This window comes from Brachyistius frenatus, unplaced genomic scaffold, assembly GCF_029030835.1.
Source record: "Brachyistius frenatus isolate BFR_SWC_R1_liver_20210118 unplaced genomic scaffold, ASM2903083v1 Contig_5, whole genome shotgun sequence".
In the NCBI taxonomy this organism is placed as follows: Eukaryota; Metazoa; Chordata; class Actinopteri; family Embiotocidae; genus Brachyistius; species Brachyistius frenatus.
Window position 1 is genome coordinate 2853093 of NW_027210604.1, and position 24167 is coordinate 2877259.

The window sequence follows — 24167 nt, forward strand, 5'->3', positions numbered from 1 at the left end:
ATATATATATATATATTTTTTTTTTTTTAAAAAGAGACATTTAACATTTAAGGAAATTTACTGCTATTTTATTGCTTTTCTATTATTATCTTATTGCTTCCTGTATGCTGCTGTAGCGAAAAAAAAATTCCCCTCGGGGATTAATAAAGTAACCTAACCTAACCGTTTTGTAATGTTACTTTACCTCCTTTCATTTGAAACAAATAGCCTCATATTTTATCTAAAAAAGAAGGACATGTATGTCTACTACAAACATTGCTAATTATTTAAAAAAAAATGTTTTAATTCAAATTATGTAATTATCTTTTCTCCTAATTTTTGGTTACATCATCTGGTCCTTTGTGAAATAGTCAGAAATGCCCGACGCAGTTTCCTTTTGTTGTTTTCAGAAGTCTTGTTTTGTCCAACCACCAATTCAAAGTCTTCATATTCAGTAGAAAATGTTCACATTTCAGAGGCTAGAAAGGGAGAATTTTTTTGGGGGACATTTTGTTGTCATTTATTTTAATAATTTGCTGTATTTTGGTCTCATCCGTTGTTCTAAAAATCACTCGACCACATTTTCTCTGTGGATTATCCCAGGTATATCGGTTATCGGTATATATGTTGTATATTATTCCATCTTTCTTTTTTTTTGTTTATAGTAATTTATAAGTGTTAATTTACCAGTGGTGTTTATGGTTTCGGTGCACTTATGTTCCACAACTACATTTGAGGGAAAACTGCAAAAATGTGTGCGAATATATGCCATCGATAAATAGCATTTAAAGAATATCGGCTTGACATATTGATATTAGAATCTTTTTAAAGAAATAATATTGTGCCTCGAGTCCACACCTCTGGAATTTACTTTGTACAAAACAAGACTATTTATTATTTTCCATCAGTTTTTTTTTTTTTTTTTTTTATGAAAGACAATTTTGTGCATGAAGACCAAAACATATTTGTCTTTTCCTAAATACATTTTTTTCGCTTATATAATACATAGATTACAAACCGTATGAAATCAGACCAAATCAAAAACCTTGATTCGAACTCATTCAAGAGAAATGTCGCCCGTGTTGGTCCACGTTCTGCTTCGTAGTCTTCGTTTCCACAGAGAAAGAAAAAAACAACAACAACACTATTCACCCACCAAAAAACAAACTACATTTAAAAAGTCCCAAACATTTTATTTTCTTAGCGTCATTTCCTTATTGTTTATACTAAAATCATCAGCATTTTCTTTACCTTTATATAATGCAGTCTTTTCAATATACAAGTATCAATAAGCATGATTAAAAGATCACAATGGCTTTTGTTATGTCTGTGTTAAAGAATTTCCCATATCCTATTATATTAAAATATTTCATATATAGAGTCTGTATTTGAACAGAGGCTTAATAATAAAAAGCGAGTTCCCATACAAGGCAATTATAGAATTTAATCGAGATTGGGAGTCTCATAAATTAAACAATCAGAGAAAAAAAAGAAAAAAAAAAAAGAAAGAAATAAACAAACAGAACAGCGATGTCGTCGGAGGTGTTCTAAATGTCCGGAGAGGGGAAAAAGGTGACGGGAGAGTTTCTGAGGGGGACAGATCGGACCGACGAAACGACTTCCCGCTGCCAGATCGGCACATTCGAGGCAGCGACGTCGACCTGCCTCCCAAAAACACCTTTAAAAATTCGGCCTTTTAAACAACAGACTCTACGGATTTTGTTCAACACACACATATATATAATGACTGTCATATAAAAAAAGCACACGCGCCCTGTCCTCCAGGTACGATAATAGTGTGTTAGAGCTCAGGTGTTTGTGTATAGAAATACATCAGGTGACACTCCAAAAAACAAAACAAAACACAAAACAGTCTTTTAGGCTAACTTTGCTCATAAACCTGGTCTGAAGCATACATACAAACAAACAAACAAACAAACAAACAAACAAACAAACAAACGTTGGACTGGTATCAGTAAAGACGACCGTGCTTTCAGGAACAAAAATACTTCACGCATCCGTTTGCCTGCACTGCGTCCGACCCGATACCTCAGTTAGACGGCATTGTTCTCTGAGAAGAAACACTGATTCATTCAATCACCGACATCAATCACGGGCTTCCTGCTTTTTTTTGTTTTTTTGTTGTGGTTTTTGTTTTTTGCTTTCCTTCCAACACGTTGCTTCATCCGGGTTTAAAAAAAAAAAAAAAAAAAAAAAAGTGCCAAATGCACATCAGAATCGATTCTTTGCGACTTCCTCGCTCCGTCCGTCTCGACTTTTTTTTTTTTTTTTTTTATTTGGCCGATGCCTCACGTCGGCTTGGCTCTTCCTCGGAGAGATATGGTGGACCGCGGCTGGAGATGGAGCGAGAAGCATCCTTGGGTGTGCCTCGCTGAATTTACACACACACACACACACACACACACACACACACACACACACACACACACACACACACACACACACACACCTCGTATACGTATACGCGCCGCGCACACGCGTCAACTGCTGCGTCGCCGTTTCCTCGTGTCCACAATCCCGCTGGAGATTATTTGGAGATTTGCTGCTGGAGGTGGAGGAGGAACTCGTAGTACGACAGGGCCGACTCTGTTCGGTCCTCGATCATGTTCTGCATAAAGCTGGCTTTCAGCTGGCTCTCGTCCCTGAGTCACATGATGAAAAACAGTAGGGGAGGGGGAATAAAAGTCAAGAGACGTCAGTTAAAAGTTGATCTTTGATTTCCCAGAGCCGACAGAGACAATTGAAGACTTTGGTTTTCAAAATCAAGACATTAAATATCTTTCACATTAGTCCTCCTACTTCCCCGTTACGAGTGTGAAGAACACAAGTCTTTGGTCCGATCTGGGCTTAACCTTCACGTGTAGCTCAGCGGAAGCGCGTTAAATCCTCAGCGGAGGCGTGCGCCAGTGTTACTTAGCTCGCACACACGCGCAGCCAGAAGAAATGCTCCATTGCACCACCGACGGTCAAACAACTCCACAGGGAACCTTGAAATCTAATCTAAGTTACTTATTTTTTTTGTTCTGAATTCAGTTTTGAAAAAACAACAACAACAACAACAACAAAAAAACAACTCCCGACTAACCTCAAAACCTTTTTCTTGTTTTTTTTTTTTTTAAGTCAAATCAAAAGCCGCACCGAGTCAAAAGTCTAGCGGCAGCTGGTCGTCTGCACCACCGAGAGGAGCGCCGCACTTTGTGCTCCGGCACCTTCGTTTCATCGCGAGTGTAGATCCGTCGCTCACCTGATGACGTGGAGGGAGGGGAAGAACGGCTTCTGATCCCTCAGCCAACCAACGAACGCTCTGGTTCTCTGCGACTCCGCGGTGTCCAGTTCTGGGAGCAGATACTGCGAGAGGACAGCAACAGTCAAGGTTTTTTTTTTTAATTATTATTATTTTTATTTTGAAATCATCATGAAGGAAGAAGACGCAGACAGCGAAACCACGACGGGTGTACACTGCGATCGTGTTGCTTCAACGTGATGTTTCCTACCAGGTTTTCAGGCACGGCAGCGTAGTTGGGAACTCCCAGGACTTGTGTGAGGAAGTTGGGGTGGCAGTTCCGTCCGATCCACAGATACATCACCTTTTGGGGGCGGAGAAAAGTGTAAAGCTCAACCAATCGCCACCGAGAGGCGTCCCTACCAACAGGTGAAAACTTCCCCACGCCGTGCTTGAAATACGGGAGAATGTGAATCAGGCTAATAAGCACTGAGGGTAACGTTCGTCGCCCCAAAACGCACGAAATGTGATGGGTTTTTAATTTTTTGAAGAAGAAGAAATCCCTCTTTTCTAGCGTTGCTCTTATTACCACTTTTTTTTTCCCCCACACGCTGCAACCTCGAAGCTGTATCCAGAGGGGATTGTTGCCCAACATTCAGCCATATTTGAAGCGTCGGCTTTAAATTTGTCAGCGTGTTATTAAGGGCGTCGTTGTTGTTGTTTTTTCTTTCTTTAAAACGTACTGTTCCACAGTCCATGAGGAAGGCTCCCTCCCTGCAGAGCTTCTCTACAGTGAGCTGGTGCACTGCGGGCTGAGGGATCGTCCGCTCGTTGATGTTCAGAGCTCCCTGAAGACGCAAAAAAAAAAAAAAAAGAAGAGACGATTACTCGGCAACACAGGGATACTTTGAAGTACCTGTAAAAATGTTGGAATTCACTGTTTAGGTTCAGCACCGTGCCCCCCCCCCCCACACCTCTCCTCCCCTCACGAAAAACACCCCCCCCTCCCCCTCCTCTCACCTCATCGGTCAGATCGTCGACGCGGTACAGAGCCGGGTGGATCATCAGCATGGAGTAGACCAGCGGCTGGTACTTCAGCTGGCACATGGCAAACACTCGGTCGTCCAGCCTGGTGCTGGTGCCTGTCCTGAAGGCTTTCTGCAGGGCGCGCGCACACACACACACACACACACACACACACACACACACACAATGAAACAAGGTCAAGACTGGGTCAGCGGCGTTGTTTCCCAACATTGGATCCCGGCGGCAGAAGCACTTTCTTAAGAGTCCGAAAAAAAATCATGAAAGGTTTTCGATTTGTGTGATCTTGCGCGTATTAAATGAGTAAATGAATCAACAGGTGGCTGGAGATACGTGTTCATAACACACGTGGGTTCAACTGTAGGAAGAACATGAAACACGTCAGTGGAAAACGGGAGACGGTAACAGAGTAAAGCGTCGGCCGACGGGGTAGCTGCTGCGTCGTGATGGTAAGATGTAAAAAAAAATTTTTTTTTTAAATAAAAAATTTAAATAGGCGACCTGCTTGAGAAGGGCGAGGATGTAGAGCGGGAAGAGCCGGAGGCAGGCCGGGGCCAGCAGGCCGGGCTGCTGGATGGTCAACACAAACTGCCGGTAAGACGACAGCGAGTCAACGGCGGCGTTGGTCATCGCGTCTCTGGCGTCGCTCAGACTGGCCGTCACCGAACGGTCCACAGCTGGAGAGGGGTAGGGGGGGCGGGGGGGGGGGGGAAACACACATTCACAGTCGTCACGAGAAGGACCGAGGACCTCAGCTGAAGACTCCGATTCTGTCCATTCACGACGCGCGCAAGACGCGTTTGTTTAACGTCGGCTCATTCCCCCAATGCGCGGGCTAAACTTGCGCGTAACGCCTCTTTAAGAGTATTAGTACCGGGTGCATCGCAGCTCCGAGTTGATTGGCGATGTGTTTCAGTGAGGCACGGACATCGTTCACGCCTCACGTGGCTTCGACCCGACTACATTTATCACCAGATTAAGCTGAAATACAAACTCCTCTCTGAATTTTTTTTTTTTTTTTTTTTTTCTCCCTCCCTTCAAAATATGTCAATGTTTGTTCTCGAATGCGAGATGAGCCGGGACAGAACCGACTGCTCGGTACGTGACGGTTGCTCGGCAACCGCAGCTGTCGCCACTCGTAACCATCTGTCGCGCGCTAATAACCGACAAGTGGATGGAAACCCTGCGAGGATTTGGTGTCGAGCCAATGAGAAGACTTTTCACGGTGACAATGACGGATAATTTTAGAGCGTCGCTTCACATAAATACACATTTAGCCAATATGACGCGCGCGCGCGCACGCCGATTTGATGTAATGTCGTCGAACAGCACGTGTTATTATTTTACCTTCACATTCCTGTGTTAAATGATTAAATACAAGTTTTAAAACAAGCGCGAATCATATCTATCGAAAAGAACAAGTCGTATAAAAAAAAATCTAAATCTTTACTGGCCCATCAGAAATTGTAAAAAACAACAACAACAACAAAAAAGGTGCGTAAAAATAAATACAAAATAACGTACTACCCAGGCATAATAACATCAAATAGTCTGATGAGACACTGAATTATTCTGCACAGCATAAGAACAAGTTCTCTTTGGGAAATAAATGTCTTTTTTTTTTTTTTTTTTTTTTAATATTAAAAGGACAACCCGAATGACTCGTCCTTTAAAAAAAAAAAAAAAAAAAAACCTCATCTAATATGTTCCCTTCAAAGTGTTACAACAGTGCAGTACGTACCCATGCAGGCCAACAACCCACTGATGGCCTGAACGTCGGCCCCGGCAAAGATGTCCGACAGAGAGTTGACCACAGGGAGACACAGAGTGTGCACGCGGATCCTCCTCTCTCCTGTGACACAAAACACACGTTAAAACCAAAAGAGACAGAGATGGTATTTCTACTCGGTGTGCGTGTGTGATTGTTTCGTGTACCTTTGCTGGAGGTGTACAGCAGCGCGGCCTGGAAAGAGACGATCTGCATGTCGTCCAGGTTTTCCTCGATGGACATCTGAACCGCGAAGCCGGCGTCGGGGTTGACGTTGGGGAGGGACAACAGGTCCGTGGAGCGCACGAAGAAGTTCCCGTGGAACGTGTGGATGGACAGACCTGCAGAGAGAGACAACACTCAGTCAGGTCATTGTACCTGGACTGTAGAGATATTATGGTCCTTCATAATGAAAATCCCCCCTCCCCCCCAAAAAAAGATCATTCTGGTTTATTTCAACTTTGCGCTCTCCACTTGTGTTGCAGACATTTAGGGAAACACAACCAGCCACAACCAACTGGAATATCTTTTACATTTCAGAATTCAATTTATCTAAAAAGCCAGACACCGGTCTTATTCAGATGGAAGACGACTCGTAATCCAATCCTAACTCTTCATATTTATACGACACGGAAATAAGACGCGGTGGAAAATAAAGGGGCGACGCCGAAAAGCCTTTACTAATCAAAAACCAATGACTCAACTGGCTAAGCATCTAAAAGACAGTCACACGTATTAAAAAAAAAAAAAAAAAAAACGATATTAAATGTCTCTTTCACACTCGACCAACTCCACGTCCTTTTCGTACCAACAGACCTTTGGTGCAGCGTATCCTCATGACGGCCTCAAAGCCAATTTTCCTGGTGAAATATCTCTTCAGGTCCTTCTGGAAGCGCTCCACCTGAGCCGGGCTGTACTGATGGTGGTAGGAGGGGTAGTAGTAAACGCTACCTGCCGAGTATCTGGATATGCAGCCTGGGAGAGAGAGAAGCCAGACAAGAAGACAGATAAATTAACGATTGAGATGAGGATTGTTTTATTTTTTAAATTGTAAAAAAAACTAAAACAAAAACTAAAGGTCGCATTAATTGATTTTCTATGTTTTTCTTTCCACGAAGGTTTTTCTTAACTATTTAGAAAATGAGGCCTGTGGTTGCGAGAAGCCTAAAATTAGTATAAGACCGTCCTATAACTAACGCAGATCATAATATTGTTCCATGGACTCAACACAACTTAAAATAACGACCTCTTTTGTGTAACTACAGTAAAATAACGTAATAAACGGAAACGAAATCAGCAATTCGAAATTCTCCCAATAAACCTGAATTTGCAACATCGCGTCAAAATATTCTGCACTGAGCACTAAACATGAAAAATAAACGGGTCCAGTGAACCCTGGGTTTTGATGGTTTTTTTTTTTTTTTTTTTTTATATCCTCCCTCTCCAATCGGTCGTGTTCGGACTCACCGAGCGATGCCAGGTCACAGTACTGAGAGCTGAGCAGGAACAGGTCAACGGCCACCTGCTGGCCGGAGCAGTCCAGAGCCAGCTTCTTGTAGAAGTCTGTCGCTGGGGATAAGTGCTGGATGTCCTGACAGGCAAACACAACAGACAGGACAGGAAATCCGAGTGTAAAACAACCGCCCAAAAGTAGTCGGGATCAAAAGGAACGAGCGGCAAAGATCGAGATCGTCCGTGTCTGATGGCTAACGATGAACCTGCTGTAAGTGAAACCCTTGCGGTGTTTTATTTTGTATTTATTTTTGTAATCATTGCTACTGATCATCATCCTCCCCTTCTTACATTTTTTTTTTTTTTTTTTTAAAAAGTCTCTCATCTCAAATCTCAAATCGCAGTAATTCTGCGAGTAGCTTTGCATCCGTCGTTCTATTTCATGAACATATATCTCCGGTGACCGGTGGCGTTTTCAAGGGACACGGCGTTTCTCGAATCCCACTGCATGACGTTCAAATCCACTTCTCATCGACGTGCTGGAGAACCTGCACGGTCAGAGCTCCTACCTTGGCAGACGCCCGCTGGTTGGGATCCTCTCTGGACTGCAGAGCTCCCACGCCGAGGTTCGGCAGCTGAGTCTGAAACACGGACAGGCGCCCTCCGGTGGGCGACAACAGCTTGAAGGCGGCTTGCAGAGCTGAACCCAGGGCGGACTGGGTCTCCATGGTCTTCTCGAATAAAGTTGGCAGGCTCTTGAGCAGATCCTGCACAAGCTGGAAAATAAATACGGGACATGAGTGATATTTTTTTTTTTTTGCGAAGGGCTTTTAATCTTCCTTCCATCTGCAAGTAGGTCAGAGTCAGGCTGATTTAAGTCCTCTCTGACGAAGCATTGTGTCTGCGGTGTTTACAAAAGGCACAACGTCTCAAACGGAGAGTAATCAATGTTACTTCCTGCACACTTAAGAACAGGAAACATAGTTGGGTGGACGTGTGCTGAATGTTCACGTTCACAACGTTAATTAAAAAAAGGTGCATTTCTTACCTCTTTGCATTCATTGAGGTTTACTAGAAGGCTGTCTGGTGTTGGTAAAAAGATATCTGTGGAGCACAAAAGATTATGACTTAAACAAACATAACACACACACACACACACACACACACACACCAATATAACAGTGGTGATACAACTGACACAATAAAGCTGACAAGTTAAAAGACCTCCGGTAACTTTTAGGACATTTAGAAAACATTTCAAAATGTTGATAACGCTGAAGCAGAAGGCAACGGCCCCTAAAAACATGACGGGAGTGAACCGGGAACACGGCAGCCGTGTCCACTGACCCAGACGGCCCGCGGCCGTCAAACATGCGTTGCTTCTAAGTTTGGCAGACGGCTGTGATAATGCGAGCGCGGCCTTTCGCTGTCAGCTGCGTCTCACCTTCAATGTCAGACACGATGAGCATCTGAGGCTGGGAGAGTCCCTCCTGGAGGTTGTAGAAGTGGATGGTGCTGTCGAAGGTGATGAAGCCTACCTTTGTCCGCGAGTCTCCGGGAAGCCTAGAACGAACACACACACACACACACACACACAGGTTACAGGGACGACCTACGACCCACTTTCATCCATATTTTTTTTTTTTTTTTTTTTTTTAAAAAGCCCATTATCAACTTTGCATTGACACGTTACACTATGTGGGATAATGTTACGTCATGCAATGGCAATAATTACAAAATATTTGCATCTATTTCTCCCCCCGGCAGGCAGAAATATTTGCGGTGGCTCGCCGCTGAGTCAATAAGGGTAAAAAAAAAAAAAAGAACTATGTTGAGACTTTCGGTATGTTGGTTTACCTGAATATTCAACTCAGGGGTTTGTGTATTTACCCTCCAGATAGTTTAATAGCAGAACAGGTATTACACACACACACACACACACACACACACACACACACACAAAAGGGCCATTCGGTCGCAAGATGTGCAGACAACTCAAAACTGAATATTGTACATACGCGTTTATGTTTTCCAGCAGCGACTGACAAAACACATTCAAATAGCCCGTCTCCACTGCATTGTGGGATACGTCCAGAACGAAGAGGTAAACGGCAGGCTGCGGCGGCCTCAGCTGTGGAGCAAAACACACTTCACTTAAAAACAAAAGTCGGTAACCAAAAGACGATTGTGATGGCGTACAGAGACGACCGAACAGATTGCAATGCGTGTCATTTAGAAAGTAACTGTCGAATAAGGTTCCTTCACAGCATGTTCTACCACTTTTACAACAGCACACAGCGAAGTCGCTGCTCCCATCTTTAACGGGCACGATGTCAATACAGCTGCTTCAACCTACCATGTATTCTGAAGGAGCAATGAACTCAATGGTGGCGTTCTGGACCTCGGGTCTTTTGTGCGGTTCTCCGTATGATCTGCTGACTGGGTTGTACATGAACTCTTCTGGAACTAAACACAGACACACAACATGCACTCTGGGTTTAGTATGAAGTAATTTTCCCTAACTGGGAGGTAAAAGAAGGAAGGATCATGAACTGTTATACGATTGTTATTCTACCGTTACCGTGGTAAAAATCCTACGGCGGAGCAGATGACCGCGTTTCCTTAAATCTAACCATGTGTAAAGTCTTTAAATTAAAAAAGATCTTGTTCCAGAGAGAGCTGGCCGAGTGGACGACACAGGAGCATTATTACAGCTTTACATATAAATAAACAACCTTCAGACAATACCCAAGTATTTGCTGTTTCAAATCCTATTTAAAAATCGGCCTCATTATTTTGTCCATGTGTTACCGAATAAGATGCATTTTGCGGCTGAACTTTATTGGTTTGGACTTTCTCGTCATTTGCCTCCAGCGTTCTCAGACAGAAGCCTTCACCACTCTCCCCTTTTCTTACCATCGTTGACCCGAAAGCACAGGTTGCACTTCCACCTTCTCTGGTCCAGGAACGAGACGAACGGGTTGATGTAGGTTCTGCAGGACCGACATCTGACAATGGTGCTGGAGGTCACCACAGGAAGTTGCTGCAGGGATCAAGCCGCAGAACAAAACCGACCTCTGTGAGAGAAGCGTCTCCAGGCGAACACATTTTCTTGTGTGCAGCTCTTTGTAACTGCCATTTCAATAAAGCCTTTCTCGTCGCTGTCTAAGTTGCGCAACGTCTCTGTTGTTTGTGTCCTCAATTAATGCAGAAGCATTAACCAATTCACTGTGACAGATTTTGCCCGGAGGCTGCATTTAGTCAAATCCTGTTACGAAAAAAAACACGTTAAGAAGAATCTTGTTTAATCGCTGCTAATCGAATTTAACTGGTGCGTCGAAATCTTGGGAAATATAATTGAAGATGAGGCTGCAGACGACTTTTCAACAAAGTTTATGAGAATATTTCTCCTTGGAAGCTGCACTACAGCCATCTTCACTCTTCATGACAGGATAACTACAACAGTAATGTTACATCACGTGTCATATTTGAATGCGAGCACTGAGATCTCTGTGTCTGTTACACCGAAGACTAAATGGTTACAACGGTGAGAAAATAGGCCTCGGGTAACCACCGTTGGTTTTTGGTCTTCTATTGACGTAATCTTCTGCCAGCTAATGTGCACTTTCATGTCAACTTTATGAATGGCAAGAGGGGAAGAGTTTCCCCTCACCTCAGGGTCAACAAAATCAGCGTTTATTAAACCTCCTGGTTGATCCGATATTAAATACGAGGATGAATAACAAAGTGCGATGTTTCCTTTCGCCCCTTTCGCGCTGCTGCCACAGAGATACTTTCCCCGTCTGACATCTTTCTCGTTCACATGCTACGTTCAGTGAGGAGTCGAGTGAAATGAATCTCCCCAGGAGAAATGAAGCCGGGTTGACCGTGTTCCTGTTAATCCCTCGACCTAAGTTAGGTTTCGTGTTCACACGAGATGGAAAAAAAAAATAATAAACAGCCGACAATAATAAGGTTATATAAGCTAATGTGAAACGAAGATGAACATTAAATGTTAAATCGAGGGCTTACCGAGAGGTCTTTAAAAGGGTGAAGCAGCAGGCCCAGCGGCATCTTGGCTTTATTGAGCAGAGACTGAGTCTGAGGGATGCTGGTCAGTGTACAGCGGAAAACCCTGTAGACACAGACGCACAAATTCAGTGTGTGCCGATTAAAAAAAAAAACAACAACCCACAGCTAACGATTTGGTCTTCGCTGTAAGCACTGACACTCTAATTTACAAAAGTCCCACATGAGATGCATTCAATATTCGACTACAACTGCTTTATAATATTGAGTTTAAACCACCATAGGAGTAAACACGTATCAATGACAGTAATATCAGTCCTAAAGGAATCACATCAAAAGACATAATAAATATAAACGCATGCTTTATTAGTGCACCGCGGCTTACTCTGGACTGCAGTTGATCTTCTGCAGGTCCTGGGTGAGGCAGGGCGTCGGGGCGGGGATTGCGTTTGGGGGCAGCAGGTTCCTCTCCTGCACCAGGTTGACCACTCTCAGGGCCTCCGGGGTGCTGGACTGGAGGCTCATGGCAGCCAATGATGGGCTCAGCTGGGCCGGCCCCGGGCCACCAGGCATCTGAGAGACGGGAAGACAGTAAGCTATTCGGTTATTTATTCACCAAAAACGAATGACATTCAGCGTGGATGATGACTTTGGCTTTGACCGACCGGTCTAAATATTTGCCGTTCACGTCCTCCTCATCTGACCGCTTTATAGCCCAGAAGTAATGGATATACCCTTCGACATGTTGTTGTTGGTTTTTTTTTATCTTAACATCACATCACATCGTGTGCATGACAACATCGTTATTATGTGAATAAATTGCGCCGATATATCAGCAGATCAAGCGGGGGTCCCTAAAAAGCTTTAGCGTTTTACTTCGTGCAACAGGATTCGCACGTGTGTGCAGGGGCATGACAAAAGAGCAAACAAACAGTATTCGCAAAAGTGATCAGACATTAAACAAGGAGCGCAGACGTGCGGACTCCCTCCTCACCTGCTGGTACGGCTGAGGTGCTCGAGTGTAAGGCTGCGTGGCGGCTTGCATCGCAGGGTGAATGTTGGAGGTGGCGTGGGGAGCCGAGGTGTTCTGGTACCCAGGGGGGAGGGAAGGGTAGTGGCCCAAGTGTCGACCGGGCGGTCCGGGCTGAGTCAGACCAGCTGTGGCAGAAAAATGGGGAAATAAATGAGCTCGGTTTACGCGAGAAACCAAACCCACCGAGGAGCGCCGTTTACTGAGAAAGTGAGCCCCTTTTAAATGCCAATGCCGGCGTCGTTCTCCATTTTTTTTTTTCCTGCTGAACCCAACAGTGCATCAAACCGTTCATCTGGTATTTATAACTTCGCTGTGCTTGTCGGTGGCACTGTGCCCCCAAAAGCTCTGCGTTGCCTTCTGAGCAAACATGACTCAACCAGGGGTGAATGGTGCGTTTTGGGGGCCGGGGGCAATTTTCATCTGCGGATTAATGCACATTTTGTGGCACACATATTTCACCCACTAAAGAAAATAGAGATCAATGTCACAGAGGCATAAGGTACTGTAGCTTCAGCTACACAGAGAACAATTATTGTTGGTATCAGTTCAGTGTGGATTTTGCTGATGATATGAAAAGTAGATTAAACAGTGTATTCATACTTATCCTTTAAATTCAGGTAAATGGGGGGCTTGTAATTGGGTCAGAACTGACAGTCATTCTAGGGTTCTGATCCTATGACATTTCGGTGTTTTTTGTTGTTGTCATTTATACAGAAGAATTACTGCAACAGAAAGTGATTTTAAGTGTTGCGACAATAACAAATGTTAAAACAATTCGCAAACAAAACGTAGAAATGTTCTGAAACTGTAAAGAGGGCAATTTTCTAAGTGTAAAGCTGCTCTGAAACCATATTCAGTAAACCTGGACTGCCCATGTGGTCGGTGTGAGAAAGATCCAATATGTGGCAGAAGATGTCCTTACCCATTTTGTTGTCAATGTGATTATAGCTGTTTGACGCTTGCGGGCCATTGCCAGCCACAGCTCCTGTTTCAAAACAAACACAGATGTGTTATGAATCCTTTGAGTGACACTTTCTGATTTCTGCTCCGGCGCGCTGACCACAGACAATGAATATGGAATGAAATGAACCGCAGGGAAAGACGCAAACTAAAGTACGATAACACTATTGATGAGGCTAAATTATGGAAACTAGTGACGCTTTAATGAAAGATTTGTACTTTGGTGTTTATGAGATGTTCATAGAGGTCACGTGGGAGAAATGGGGAAGCTTAGTGACAGAGAGAAAAACTACCAACGAGAACTATTTGTCACCAGGGATGCAATGATGCTAAAAAAAAAAAGAAGAAATACCCACTTCCAGCTACTAAAGTTTAAAGAACAGCATCTAGACTAACATCTCTTGACTAGTTTTCTTATGATATGCAACGTTCTGTAAAAGTGACAAGTTAACGGCTCAGTATCTCCCGATTCTGTCGAGCTTCATATTTGGAATCAGTTTTTAGGGATGAGAACAGAATTAGTGCATCCTTAGATAGGACGGGGAAAAAAAAAAAAAAAAAAAAAAAACAGCACAGAGAGGACAGGATTGGCACCACAGCACGGACACGACATCTAAACAGCTAAAATGACAGATTTGGCCACACCTGGACATTCAATATCCCCTTCCAGGCTGTCGGGCTCAATGGGGGAAAGAGTGCTGTTAACAGCACCCCCGCACTGAGCTGGCATGTAGAGGGAGAAGGGGAGGGAAGGAAACAACGGAGGGTGTTTAGAACAAAAACGGTTGGCTTATAAAAGGACATCAAGTGCAAAGTGATACAACATGATCATCGCAGGTAGTGTTGTCACTTTATAAATCAGCAGTCACAAAATGGTTATACTTCACGTAATGAAAAACAATAAATAAAAAAAAAACCAGGCAGCTGAAACCTTTTAGGCTGCTTTTAATCAACAGGCCAGATCAAGAAAAACAAAAAAAACAAAAACACTAACCATCTGCTTTGGGCGGTGGAGGTGTGGCATTGGCCATTGTGGGTCCAGTGGGAGGTGGTGCAGGTTTCATGGTTGGTGGCGGGCCCGTAGGTGGAGGCCCGTAGGCAGGTCTGCCTGGTTGGTATGCGTGTGGAGCAATCGGTGGAGGTGCAGTACCTGGTGAAACAAAAGAAAAAGAAAAAGAAAGAAAAACAGCAATGATGTTACATGATTATTTCCATTATTCATTTTTGATTAATGGCTTTAGTTTTGATTCATTTTTCTGATTTGACATGTAGCCATTAAAGCAGTGTGACAAAGCAGCGAGCGATGCTTGTCACAATGTCCCATAGAGAAAAGCAGCTAATCCTTCAATTTCAAAGGCTGGAAACGGCATTATTTTTCATTTTTGTTTGACAAATGATAATTAAGTCGATATCAAAGTTTAATTATTTTTGAAACAAACTCCTGGATGAACTTGTATCAGTGAAGGCAACAAGTATATTCCCTTTTGTACACAACACCAGCTTTGATAAACAATACACAGCTTACTGAACGGGTAAAACGCAGCTTGTCAGGTTGGTTATTTTTATAGCAACCACAAAAAAATGGGAAGCGAGGATAAATAAAACAAACATTTAAACACTTCTAAAAAGGACAAATCTATAATCTCAGAGACGTAAAGCAGAAAAGACTTCATGAGAATAAGGCCGAGCTGAGGCTGAACAATAATGACTAAAATGATAAACTCTCTCAGTGATATTTAATGTGAGCACTGTGACATTTTAAAATTTTTACTAAAAGATCTCACAGACAAAATAGCCTGCGACTAAAGGGACACAAGACCGTATACAACAGCTCTTTCAACTTTTTAGCTGCACGCTAAATTGAAATTTTCCAACATAATATTTTGGCTGTCGTGACATTTTAAAACAAGAAATCATTGAACAGAGGAAAATACCTCAGCAGAGACATCATCATTTCTCCAGTTAGCCTTTAAATTCACTGTCACCGTTGTTCAAGCTACATAGTCAGTTCTGACGCTGCAATTTTGCAAAGAGAGGTACGCTGCTGCCGAGGTGATCATGTGACTGTTGCACTAAAAGAAAATAACTGAAGTTGAATGACAGAATGCTTTGCAGACGCTGTGGTCACAAATTACAACACGGCCTAGTTCTATCGCGCTCGTATGACGTAACAATGCCACTTCCTGTTAGTGTACAAAGTTACGGAGGTTTTCTGTGAGATTTATTTTTGTTATTGAGACCACGAGCTAAGAACTTCCCAATGGAGGCCGCCCTTTAAGTCTCACAGCAGGAAAATTAACTACAAGCAGAATTGATCAAAAAGTGATCAAGGCCGAGGACATACTGCTGTGTGTGTTTGGTTAATATCGCCAGTAGAAAGCTTTTGTTCGTTCATAATTTAAGCAAAAACAACCCGCAACTCAGACTTAATTAAAGTTCAGAACGTGTTCTAAAATGCCACGTCAATCTGATACATAAGGATCCCGCTGAAAACAATACAATTCTTATTTGAACTTTGAACAAAACTCAAGAGTAAAATGAAGGCTCCGTTCTTGGGAGGGTGCCAGAGGCAGCAGCCAGCCAACATGTTCAGCGTCGGGGCAGAGGGCAACGTCCAGCTCCAACATATCAGGATTGTAGATGTGCCTATCTGCTGCGCGTGTCAGTGAATGAAGATAATGTCAGGAGAAAGAAGTCCCAGGAATCATGTTATAGAAAATATTTTGGGAAGGCATGAGTGAGGGATCGTTTAAAAACGCAGAATAAGTTCTAAAATATGAGCCGTAATGAGGCAAAGTTCATCCGTCTGATTTTATTGACGCTTGATAGGATGACTAATCTTTTTATGGATTTGACTGAAGGAGCACCTGCATCAATTATGTCTCATTTGGACATGGAATTGTTGCCTCACCTCGATGTCATTATTTATTCATCTGAAAATGATAACGTATTGTGCATTTGGACGGTCCAGTGGCTGTTAAAAGTTTGGCTTTCAGTGGCGCTTTTGTGTTCCTACCTGTCTGAGTGTATCCATGCAGCGAGGTGGGGGGCATCCCCGGGCCTGGGGGCTGGGTGGCGCTTTGAGACATGTGCGGTGGTGGCGCAGTGCTATAAGCTGCTGACGACGGTGGTGGTGCTGTTGCTGCTAAGCTTGCAGCGGGATTCATATGATTTGCCACCGGGCCGCGGGGAGGTGCGCTCATGGAAGCGGGTGGCCCCATTGGTGGGGGAGCTGTGTTGTACTGCCATGCTGGCGCCATGGGCTGCTGAGGGTTTTGGTAGTAGCTACTTGAAGACACAGCAGGTGGAGGGGGCGTGGCCTGTGCAGGGAGCAGCCTCGGTCCGGGGCTGGCGGACTGAGGAGGGGTATGTGGTGGAGGACCTCCCATTTGAGGCCGGGACAACAGCGACTGACCTGGAGCGGATGGGTAGGAAGTGAGCGGTGGCCCTGGCTGATAGGAGCTAACTGGGGGGGCAGGCTGGTATGGCCCAGAGGGGTAGAGTCCAGGGCCAGGGGGAGCGGGAGCTTTGGCCTGCATTGGATTGTAGGTTGATTGGTGAGTCATGCCATAGTTGACCCCTGGCAGCTGCTGCAGGGCGACTGGATTCTGTGATGGACCTGGAGATCAGAGGGAGAAAAATACAGACAGGTTACTAAATCCAAGTCGAAAACATTACATACGTTTCTCCCGCCCAAAACAACACGCGTGCAGTTGTCAACACAACACTTAAATCCTTTCAGGCATGCACATAACTTAAATGCTTTAGTAATTTCACAAGTGGGTTTCATGTTGAACGCCCTTCTTTCTTTCAAACTGTTCTCCAGCAGTTCTGCCACTGCACGGAGAAGAAAGGAGCTGTTGGATTCCCTCACGAGTACCAGATGCCAACATTTTCACAAGGATCGCATCTCTCTAGGTTACAGTCATGCTGACTAGAGTTATTATGAAACATTTCTCAAAGGTAACCTTGTGTTTAGAAGCTAGAAAGACAAGTCATTGGCTTCCCTGACAGATAAAACCAGCATTGTTACAGATTCCATGCCTGAAAAGGCCTATTGTTTGCAATTCAAGTGTCTTAATTAAAGCTACTCGGTGGGTTTAAATCTATTCAAAAAGCTCAAAAATGTAGATGAAAAACAGATGGCGCAGTACTAGCAGCGACACCACCAAGTGGAAATCGCTCAGATCCACCAAATGACCAACAAAGACAGCCCAGGGTCTAATCTCTTTCCTTGGATTTAATTCACTATGATCTGCCCTCAGTGATGGGGCTCTGAGCTAAGTCTGACCTTACTTTATTGAACACAGCAGTATTACAACACCACAGACACTTGACACTTTTGCGCAATTCAAAATACTTGAACTAAAATGGGGCATTTGCCTCTCAATGTTCAGAATACCAACTATGACCTACCAAGAACAAAGGTTTAATACGTAGTAGATAATGTAAGATCTTGTTGAAAGCAGAGAATGAATCTCGAATACTTGTGTAATAGTCAGAGGAGAAAAAAAAGAGAAAAGGGGCAGGGTAGATATTCACATCAACAAATGTTGCCTGAATAACAATCTAACAGGCATCAGTGCTTAAATTACAGCATCAGTTTGTTGATGTTTGCACCCAAAAGGATTACATAATGCAAACAGAGTCACTACTACCCACCAAGACCTTTACTACATAACTGGATGCAGTTAAATCAAAAGGGATTAGAAAATGACTCCTCTCTATGAGGTAGGATAGATGAAGGAAAATAATCCACCTCAAATCTTTGTCCTTCCTGAGAGCAAGTGAATTTTAAGACCTAAAGCTTCAAGTCGGTTACAGCTCTTGTCCAATCGGAGGGAGCCGGGTGTGGAGGCAGACACCTCAGCCAATCACAAATCTACCCTTTGGGAAGTAAAAACATAACCACTGATCGCAAGAAAGGTTTGGATTGGTGATCGATGTCATCAGATAACATAACACAGGTGAAATTTAACTCCAAACGGGGTAATGATATTATCACCAAACACTTTGAAACCTTAAACAAATCTGAGGACACAGAAGGACAGGGCAGACTGACATCTTTAACTTCAATGCTAGCAAAGCAACCAGGGCAACCCTTCCCAGTCCAACCTGTTATAAATGTGGGTGTCAGCAACTTTAAGCTAAATCCGTCATAAGACGACATCCCCAAGTGTGAGCGAGAAGTTTTCAATTCGGGCTGGGTGACATGGACAAAATCAAATATCACAATATCTAGGACCAAGAACCTTGTTGGTGCTTTACCGAATATGTACGCAATGAGATTTTTGATAATTAATCGTCCGTAATGTGGATAATATGACTAAGTGGGTGAAGGCAAATAATAGAACAGCTACAATAATCTGCTGAGTTAATCAAATTAATCTATGTTCCAAAATCTAAAACAATATCTGGTCTTATAACACGATATCAATCTTTTACCAGCTCTTTTTTCAATAGGCAGGATCCTTATGTTTGCCTCCAGAATCTATACATGATGATTGCTTTTTTTCAATATTGACTACAAAGATCCTTAAACCAATCTGAACTGTGTAACTTACACAAAGAACAAGAAGAATAAGAATACATTTGCAGCAATTGGTCCGAAAACTCCTCACACAAATATTTAGTGACGTTCTTTCCAGGTTTGTTTCCAGATTGATCAGAGCTCAACTCGATTAACCTCCTGAAATGACTCATCTGATTCAATGAACATAAGGATTAAGATTAAGGGAAATAGTACAAGAAATGCAGACACAAGTCTATCAACAACTTTTAAAACGACAGCGGAGTTATTGTAACCTCGAGATGCAGCGTCTGCACAGGACAAGAAAACTCCTTCACGTGCACCTATTAAAAAAAAAACACAAAAAAACAGATAGTGAAGGCTTTAAAATCACCTGCCACTAATTGGTTTTCCTCATTGTTCATGGGAACACGATATAAATGTGTGAGTAATCTCAAACTGAAACGTGTAATTTGATCCGAGGCAACAGAAATTACAGCTTTTTCATATCTGGATCATAACCAAGTTGCCACATGTACAGTAAAAAAAAATAAAAAAAATCCAAACAAGTCAGAGCTATTTAAACCAGCTTAAAAAAAAAAAAAAAAAATCAGTATCGCTCATCACCTAGAGAACATATAGATGTGATTATTCACTGACAAACAAACTACGTAGGGGAAAACAACAAAAGCCTACGGAGACATGCGAGAAAGAAGACGAAGTTAAATCTCGGTCGATGTTTAAATATGGCAGGAAAAGTTCTGGCTGACCGAGCAGCTCGAAGGAGAAAGATTAAACACCAAGATCGCATCATGCCCATCCCAGGAGGTTAGAGGAGGAGGTGGGGGGGGGGGGGGAGATCGGGCCTGTTTTAATTCTGTTATTGTGCCTCTGGATCATTAAAACCTGTCGGTTTGACACCTCGACAAAAAACCGAGAGGAGCAAAACACCGGCCAAGTTTTTTTTTTTTTTTTTTTTTTTAAAGCTACGTAGCAAAACACGTCAGAGTTAACGGATAGCAGGTATATTTTTGGTCACCTTAAAAAAAATAAAAAATCAGCGAGGTAAACCAGGTCCAGATTAACTGCGGTTATCCTTTGGCGTAAACACACCTGACATGTCTTTTTTTTTTGGCGACCTCTCACGTTACCGCGTTACTCAGCAAGAGCCCGTTTAGCCGCTAAGTTAGCATTTCGCCGTCAACCGCTAACGCGTTCGCTTCTATTTACTCGTGGTTTTTTTTAATTTTTTTTTAAAAAAGCGTCGCTCACCGTTGGTGTACGTCTGTCCCGTCCCGGTCCCGGTCCCATTCTGAGAGTTGAACCCCGCAGTTGACATCTTTGAAAACAAGACACCGGGATCTTAATTAGGAGAGGCGCTCGGTCGGCGAATTAGCTTTAGCTGCGTCGTTAGCTCGCAGTCTCTCCCGGTGTTAACGTCTTTTTTTCTCCTTTTAAAAAAACCCCCCTGTGACTCCGACGATGCCGCGACGTCTCTTAAGGGGTCCTTAAAAAAAAGTTTTACCGGTTTTGCCTCGCCGTGGAGATCACAGAGCCATGGCGTATCACCCCAAAAAAAAAAAAAAAAAAAAAAAAACAACAACCCCGTTCAACTACCTGCGGGTAAGTAACGACGGGCCTTGTCAAGAGTAACCGTGTGAGACGCTTCTCGTCTTTCACCGGAAGTCGGGATCACCCAGCAGGATCAACGTAAAAAAAAAAAAATTGTCGGGCATGCGCAGTGTGTACACGTGGCATTTCCTCCGGTGCACGGGGTTTTCCAGCGTACTGGAAACAAGAGAAGAGAGAGAGAGAGAGAGAGAGATTGCTTTTATCGACTACTACTCATCAAACTAAACTGCCCCTGTCGATTTTAAACTTCCGTCGTTATACGGTGGCACTTAAGAGCAAAACGCAAAAACAAAAGGGAAAAACCGATTAATTTTTTTTTTTTTTAAATTAAAAAAAAAAAAAAAAAGAGAAAAGATATTAAAAGAAGAATAAGTAGTTCTTTGTTGTTGTTGTTTTTCTTTTTTGCGTTTTGCACTTCAGGCGTGTTGTTTTTTTGTATGTTGCATCTGAACCTCGGGACCACAGATATCTTGTCTTTTTATGTTCTGAGTTTTCTTCTTCAGAACAAACAAAAAAAAACAGTTACGTGATTTCCTTTTGTTGTTTTTGTTTTTTTTGCACTCTTGCATTTAAGTGCTTCATTTATTATTCCGCTTTAAGCATGTACTACAACCTAACTGCTGGAGGGTGGAGGGGAGAACACTTGCCTTTTTTTGTTGTTGTTGTTGTTGTTCGATATTTAAACGAATATTTTAAGACAAAATAAATGTAATAAAATATTTCATGAAATTTTAAAAAATAATAATAATTAAAAAAAAAGTAAAACCAAGAAGAACACCAGACCCTCGTTTTTGTTTTACTTCGGTTGTCCCCCACCGGACAGATGACGGTGAAACATAAACCGGAAGCGGCTGGGCAAAGAGTTTCGGGGAGTAAACTGGACAGCCATTGCAGTGTCGTGGCTCAGTAACAAAACACGAAAGAAGGAGAGGAAGACCTGACGCTCTCGCAGGCTTCTCGTTTATTTGAGCGGGTGACTATTTACATGACTCACTAGAGCGATCCGCACTCCGGTAAAAAATTTAAAAAAAAATCAATCTACGCCTGAAGAAAAACGGGTAAGTCGTCCGGTTTTATGTTTGATATCAGAAACGAAGTCTTAACGCGGAACGGAGCATCTCCGGCTGCTAACGTTGCTACGTTAGCATCGGCTAAACTCTTTTTTTTTTTTTTAAATTATTATTATTATTATTATCAACGTGCCTCGAGCTATCAAACTTTAATTCCCTGTGTGTTTTTTTTGTTTTTTTTTTAAAACACCCCGTACGAAAAAAAAAAAAACCCTCCATAAATAAAAATCGCGGTATCACGGAGTCGCCGGTGTCTCGAGAGTTTCTCCGGCTAGCTGTGAACCAGTTAACCTCTCGATGCAACGAGAATATGACACGTAGCTCCTGGCTTCCTGCTAGCCGGCCTCACCCTCACCTTTTCAAATTAACCTCCGCGTCAAAGCTTGATATATAATTTATTGTTATTCTGGCATTTTGGGGCCTTTTTTTTTTTTCCTCTCTCTCTTTTTTTTTTTTTCCTGTTTTTTTCCTGTTTTTTTTTTTTTTTTTTTTTTTTTTTGGTGGGAGTATTTGTTTTCCAACGCGGAACCTGTTGGAGACAGGTCCTTCATGTCACGTTAACCGCTCAAGGTTTAGGTGCTCCCGACTTCCACTGCTACGTTTGACGGTGGTTGACTTGACTTTTGTTGACAGCCGAGTCAAAGCGCATCCATTTGTGTTTACAATCAGGAGACCAGACCATCTTCAAGGGAGAACACGTGTCTTGTTCTGTATTATCAGAGATCAAGAGTGAGTGGAAGGAAGCAATAACAGTGGTTGCTGTCGTTCAGTAGGTGGATAATGAAAGGAGAGCTGTCCAAAATGGATAGCTCGGTTATTCTCCCAAGTTAAATAATCCCTGAAATTTTGACGTAAACACTTATCAACTCCTCTCAGGTGCCTCAGTGACGAGGAGTTAACTCTGAAGGCAAATTTGTAATGTTGTAAATTCTCGTTGATCAGTTCGCAGGTTAAATAAACAACGACATCAGATCCCTTGAAAGCAGATTCTGATTTCTTCTTTCAGGAAGGCTTTTTTTTTTTTTTTTTTTGCTTTGTCTGCAGAATATTTTAAACTCGCACGTCTGCATTAGTATGACACCATATCTGCCTGTGGTTGTGTTGTCAGTTACTGCCCAAAGTGTTTCGCATTCACTGCTGCATCACGCCACACGTGGGACCATCAAGGCTGCAAGTCCAGCCCACCTGTGTCGAGGCAGGTACGGAGGCACACGGGTCTGGGCCGAGGCAGCAGCTGACGTGTAGTCCGGCTTGTATTTTCTGTATTTGCGCGGCCTTGACCTTTGCCTACCTTATACTTTAGCACTGGAGTTGTTTGCGTGTTACGTAATTAGAGGCCAGAGGTCGACACCAGTTTGCCTCGCCGCCGTATCTATTGCGGAGAAAACGATAGGAAATGAAATGAAGCTGAAAGCAGAGTGCGTGTCGGAGGTTGCAAACATCATGGTTTCATTTGGCTACTACTTCGCTTTATGGAGAGGAAGTTCGGGTTTCTTTTACGTCTCCCCCGTATTTCCATGACCGTAACACCACAAATTTCACCACAGTGTCCCTTAAAAGATGGATATAATTGTGTGTGTGTGTGTGTGTGAGAGAACTAGAGGGACAAATGAACAATATAATAGCCTTTTTTTTTTTTTTTTTTTTTTGAATTGCAGAAGCAACAAGCTGTCGCACGTCAGGCAGGGAGCTGTTGATTTCACACAGTTACAGCAAACACTGTCCCGGATCCATTTTTGCTTTGATTGAAACACAATCTGGCTGGTTTATCTTTTGAAAGGCTTCATTTCCAAGGCTCTCGCAGATGGATTGTGTTGAACAAATCACTCAACGTCGTCTCTCGAGGAACTGTCAGATTGTATGTGATTAGAGCTCCGAATCTCCTGTCCTGCTGTCCAAAGGCTCCGACTGGAAGGAGCTAATCAGTGGCTGTAGAAACCCACTCGTTGATCTTATCAACAGTTGCTAGTATCTATCTGATAGGTTGATGCCGACTGCATATTCATGGAGATGAGCGCTGGCACCTTTCACGAGGGTTATGGTGAGGAGTACTAATTGGTTCTTATTGCTCTCACCGTCTGTGTCCTGTTATTTAACGCCGCTTAAATGCGTTTGGTTCCTCTCTCGGTGTTTACATGCGCATATTTTTAGATCTAAATGTTATGAAGTGAAGAACAGTCACTGTTGAAACTGTGCTCGCGTCCTCGCTGATATCTTCTTTTACGATAAATAGTAATCTCAACAAAGCAGCGCAGTACGTTGCCCAGATTTGTCTGCATACTGTGCATTGAAACCTGAGTTTAACCTTTCGTTTGCATCCAGTGTTTTCCATGGAGGTTTTCCAGGTTTGCTGTGCCTTTTAAGTGCCGCAGTGTAAACTCGCTGAACCTCAATATTTTGTTCATCCTGTGGATGAAGTCAAAATCGGCTCCAAATAGCCAGAGAGA

At 43.1% G+C, this 24167-nt stretch overlaps 1 protein-coding gene across 2 annotated transcripts; it reads right to left on the reverse strand.

Moving 5' to 3' along the window:
- Positions 1–1151: 1151 nt before the first annotated feature.
- On the reverse strand, positions 1152–20460 carry sec24a (SEC24 homolog A, COPII coat complex component). Of its 2 annotated transcripts, XM_069717229.1 has the most exons (24): positions 20291–20460; positions 16526–17128; positions 14504–14659; positions 14155–14232; positions 13472–13534; positions 12511–12674; positions 11902–12089; positions 11520–11622; positions 10404–10530; positions 9844–9953; positions 9506–9618; positions 8932–9050; positions 8536–8591; positions 8057–8263; positions 7503–7626; positions 6852–7010; positions 6203–6376; positions 6009–6119; positions 4769–4944; positions 4244–4381; positions 3967–4071; positions 3495–3587; positions 3245–3348; positions 1152–2642 (listed from the first exon to the last, which is right to left on the reverse strand). In XM_069717229.1, exons 1-24 carry the CDS (start codon positions 20355–20357, stop codon positions 2528–2530), a joined length of 3453 nt encoding a protein of 1150 aa, XP_069573330.1. In that variant the 5' UTR covers positions 20358–20460; the 3' UTR covers positions 1152–2527. The 2 variants fall into 2 exon arrangements, with proteins under 2 accessions (XP_069573330.1, XP_069573338.1); XM_069717237.1 differs by lacking the exon at positions 14155–14232 and having other exon boundaries at positions 20291–20458.
- Positions 20461–24167: the final 3707 nt, after the last annotated feature.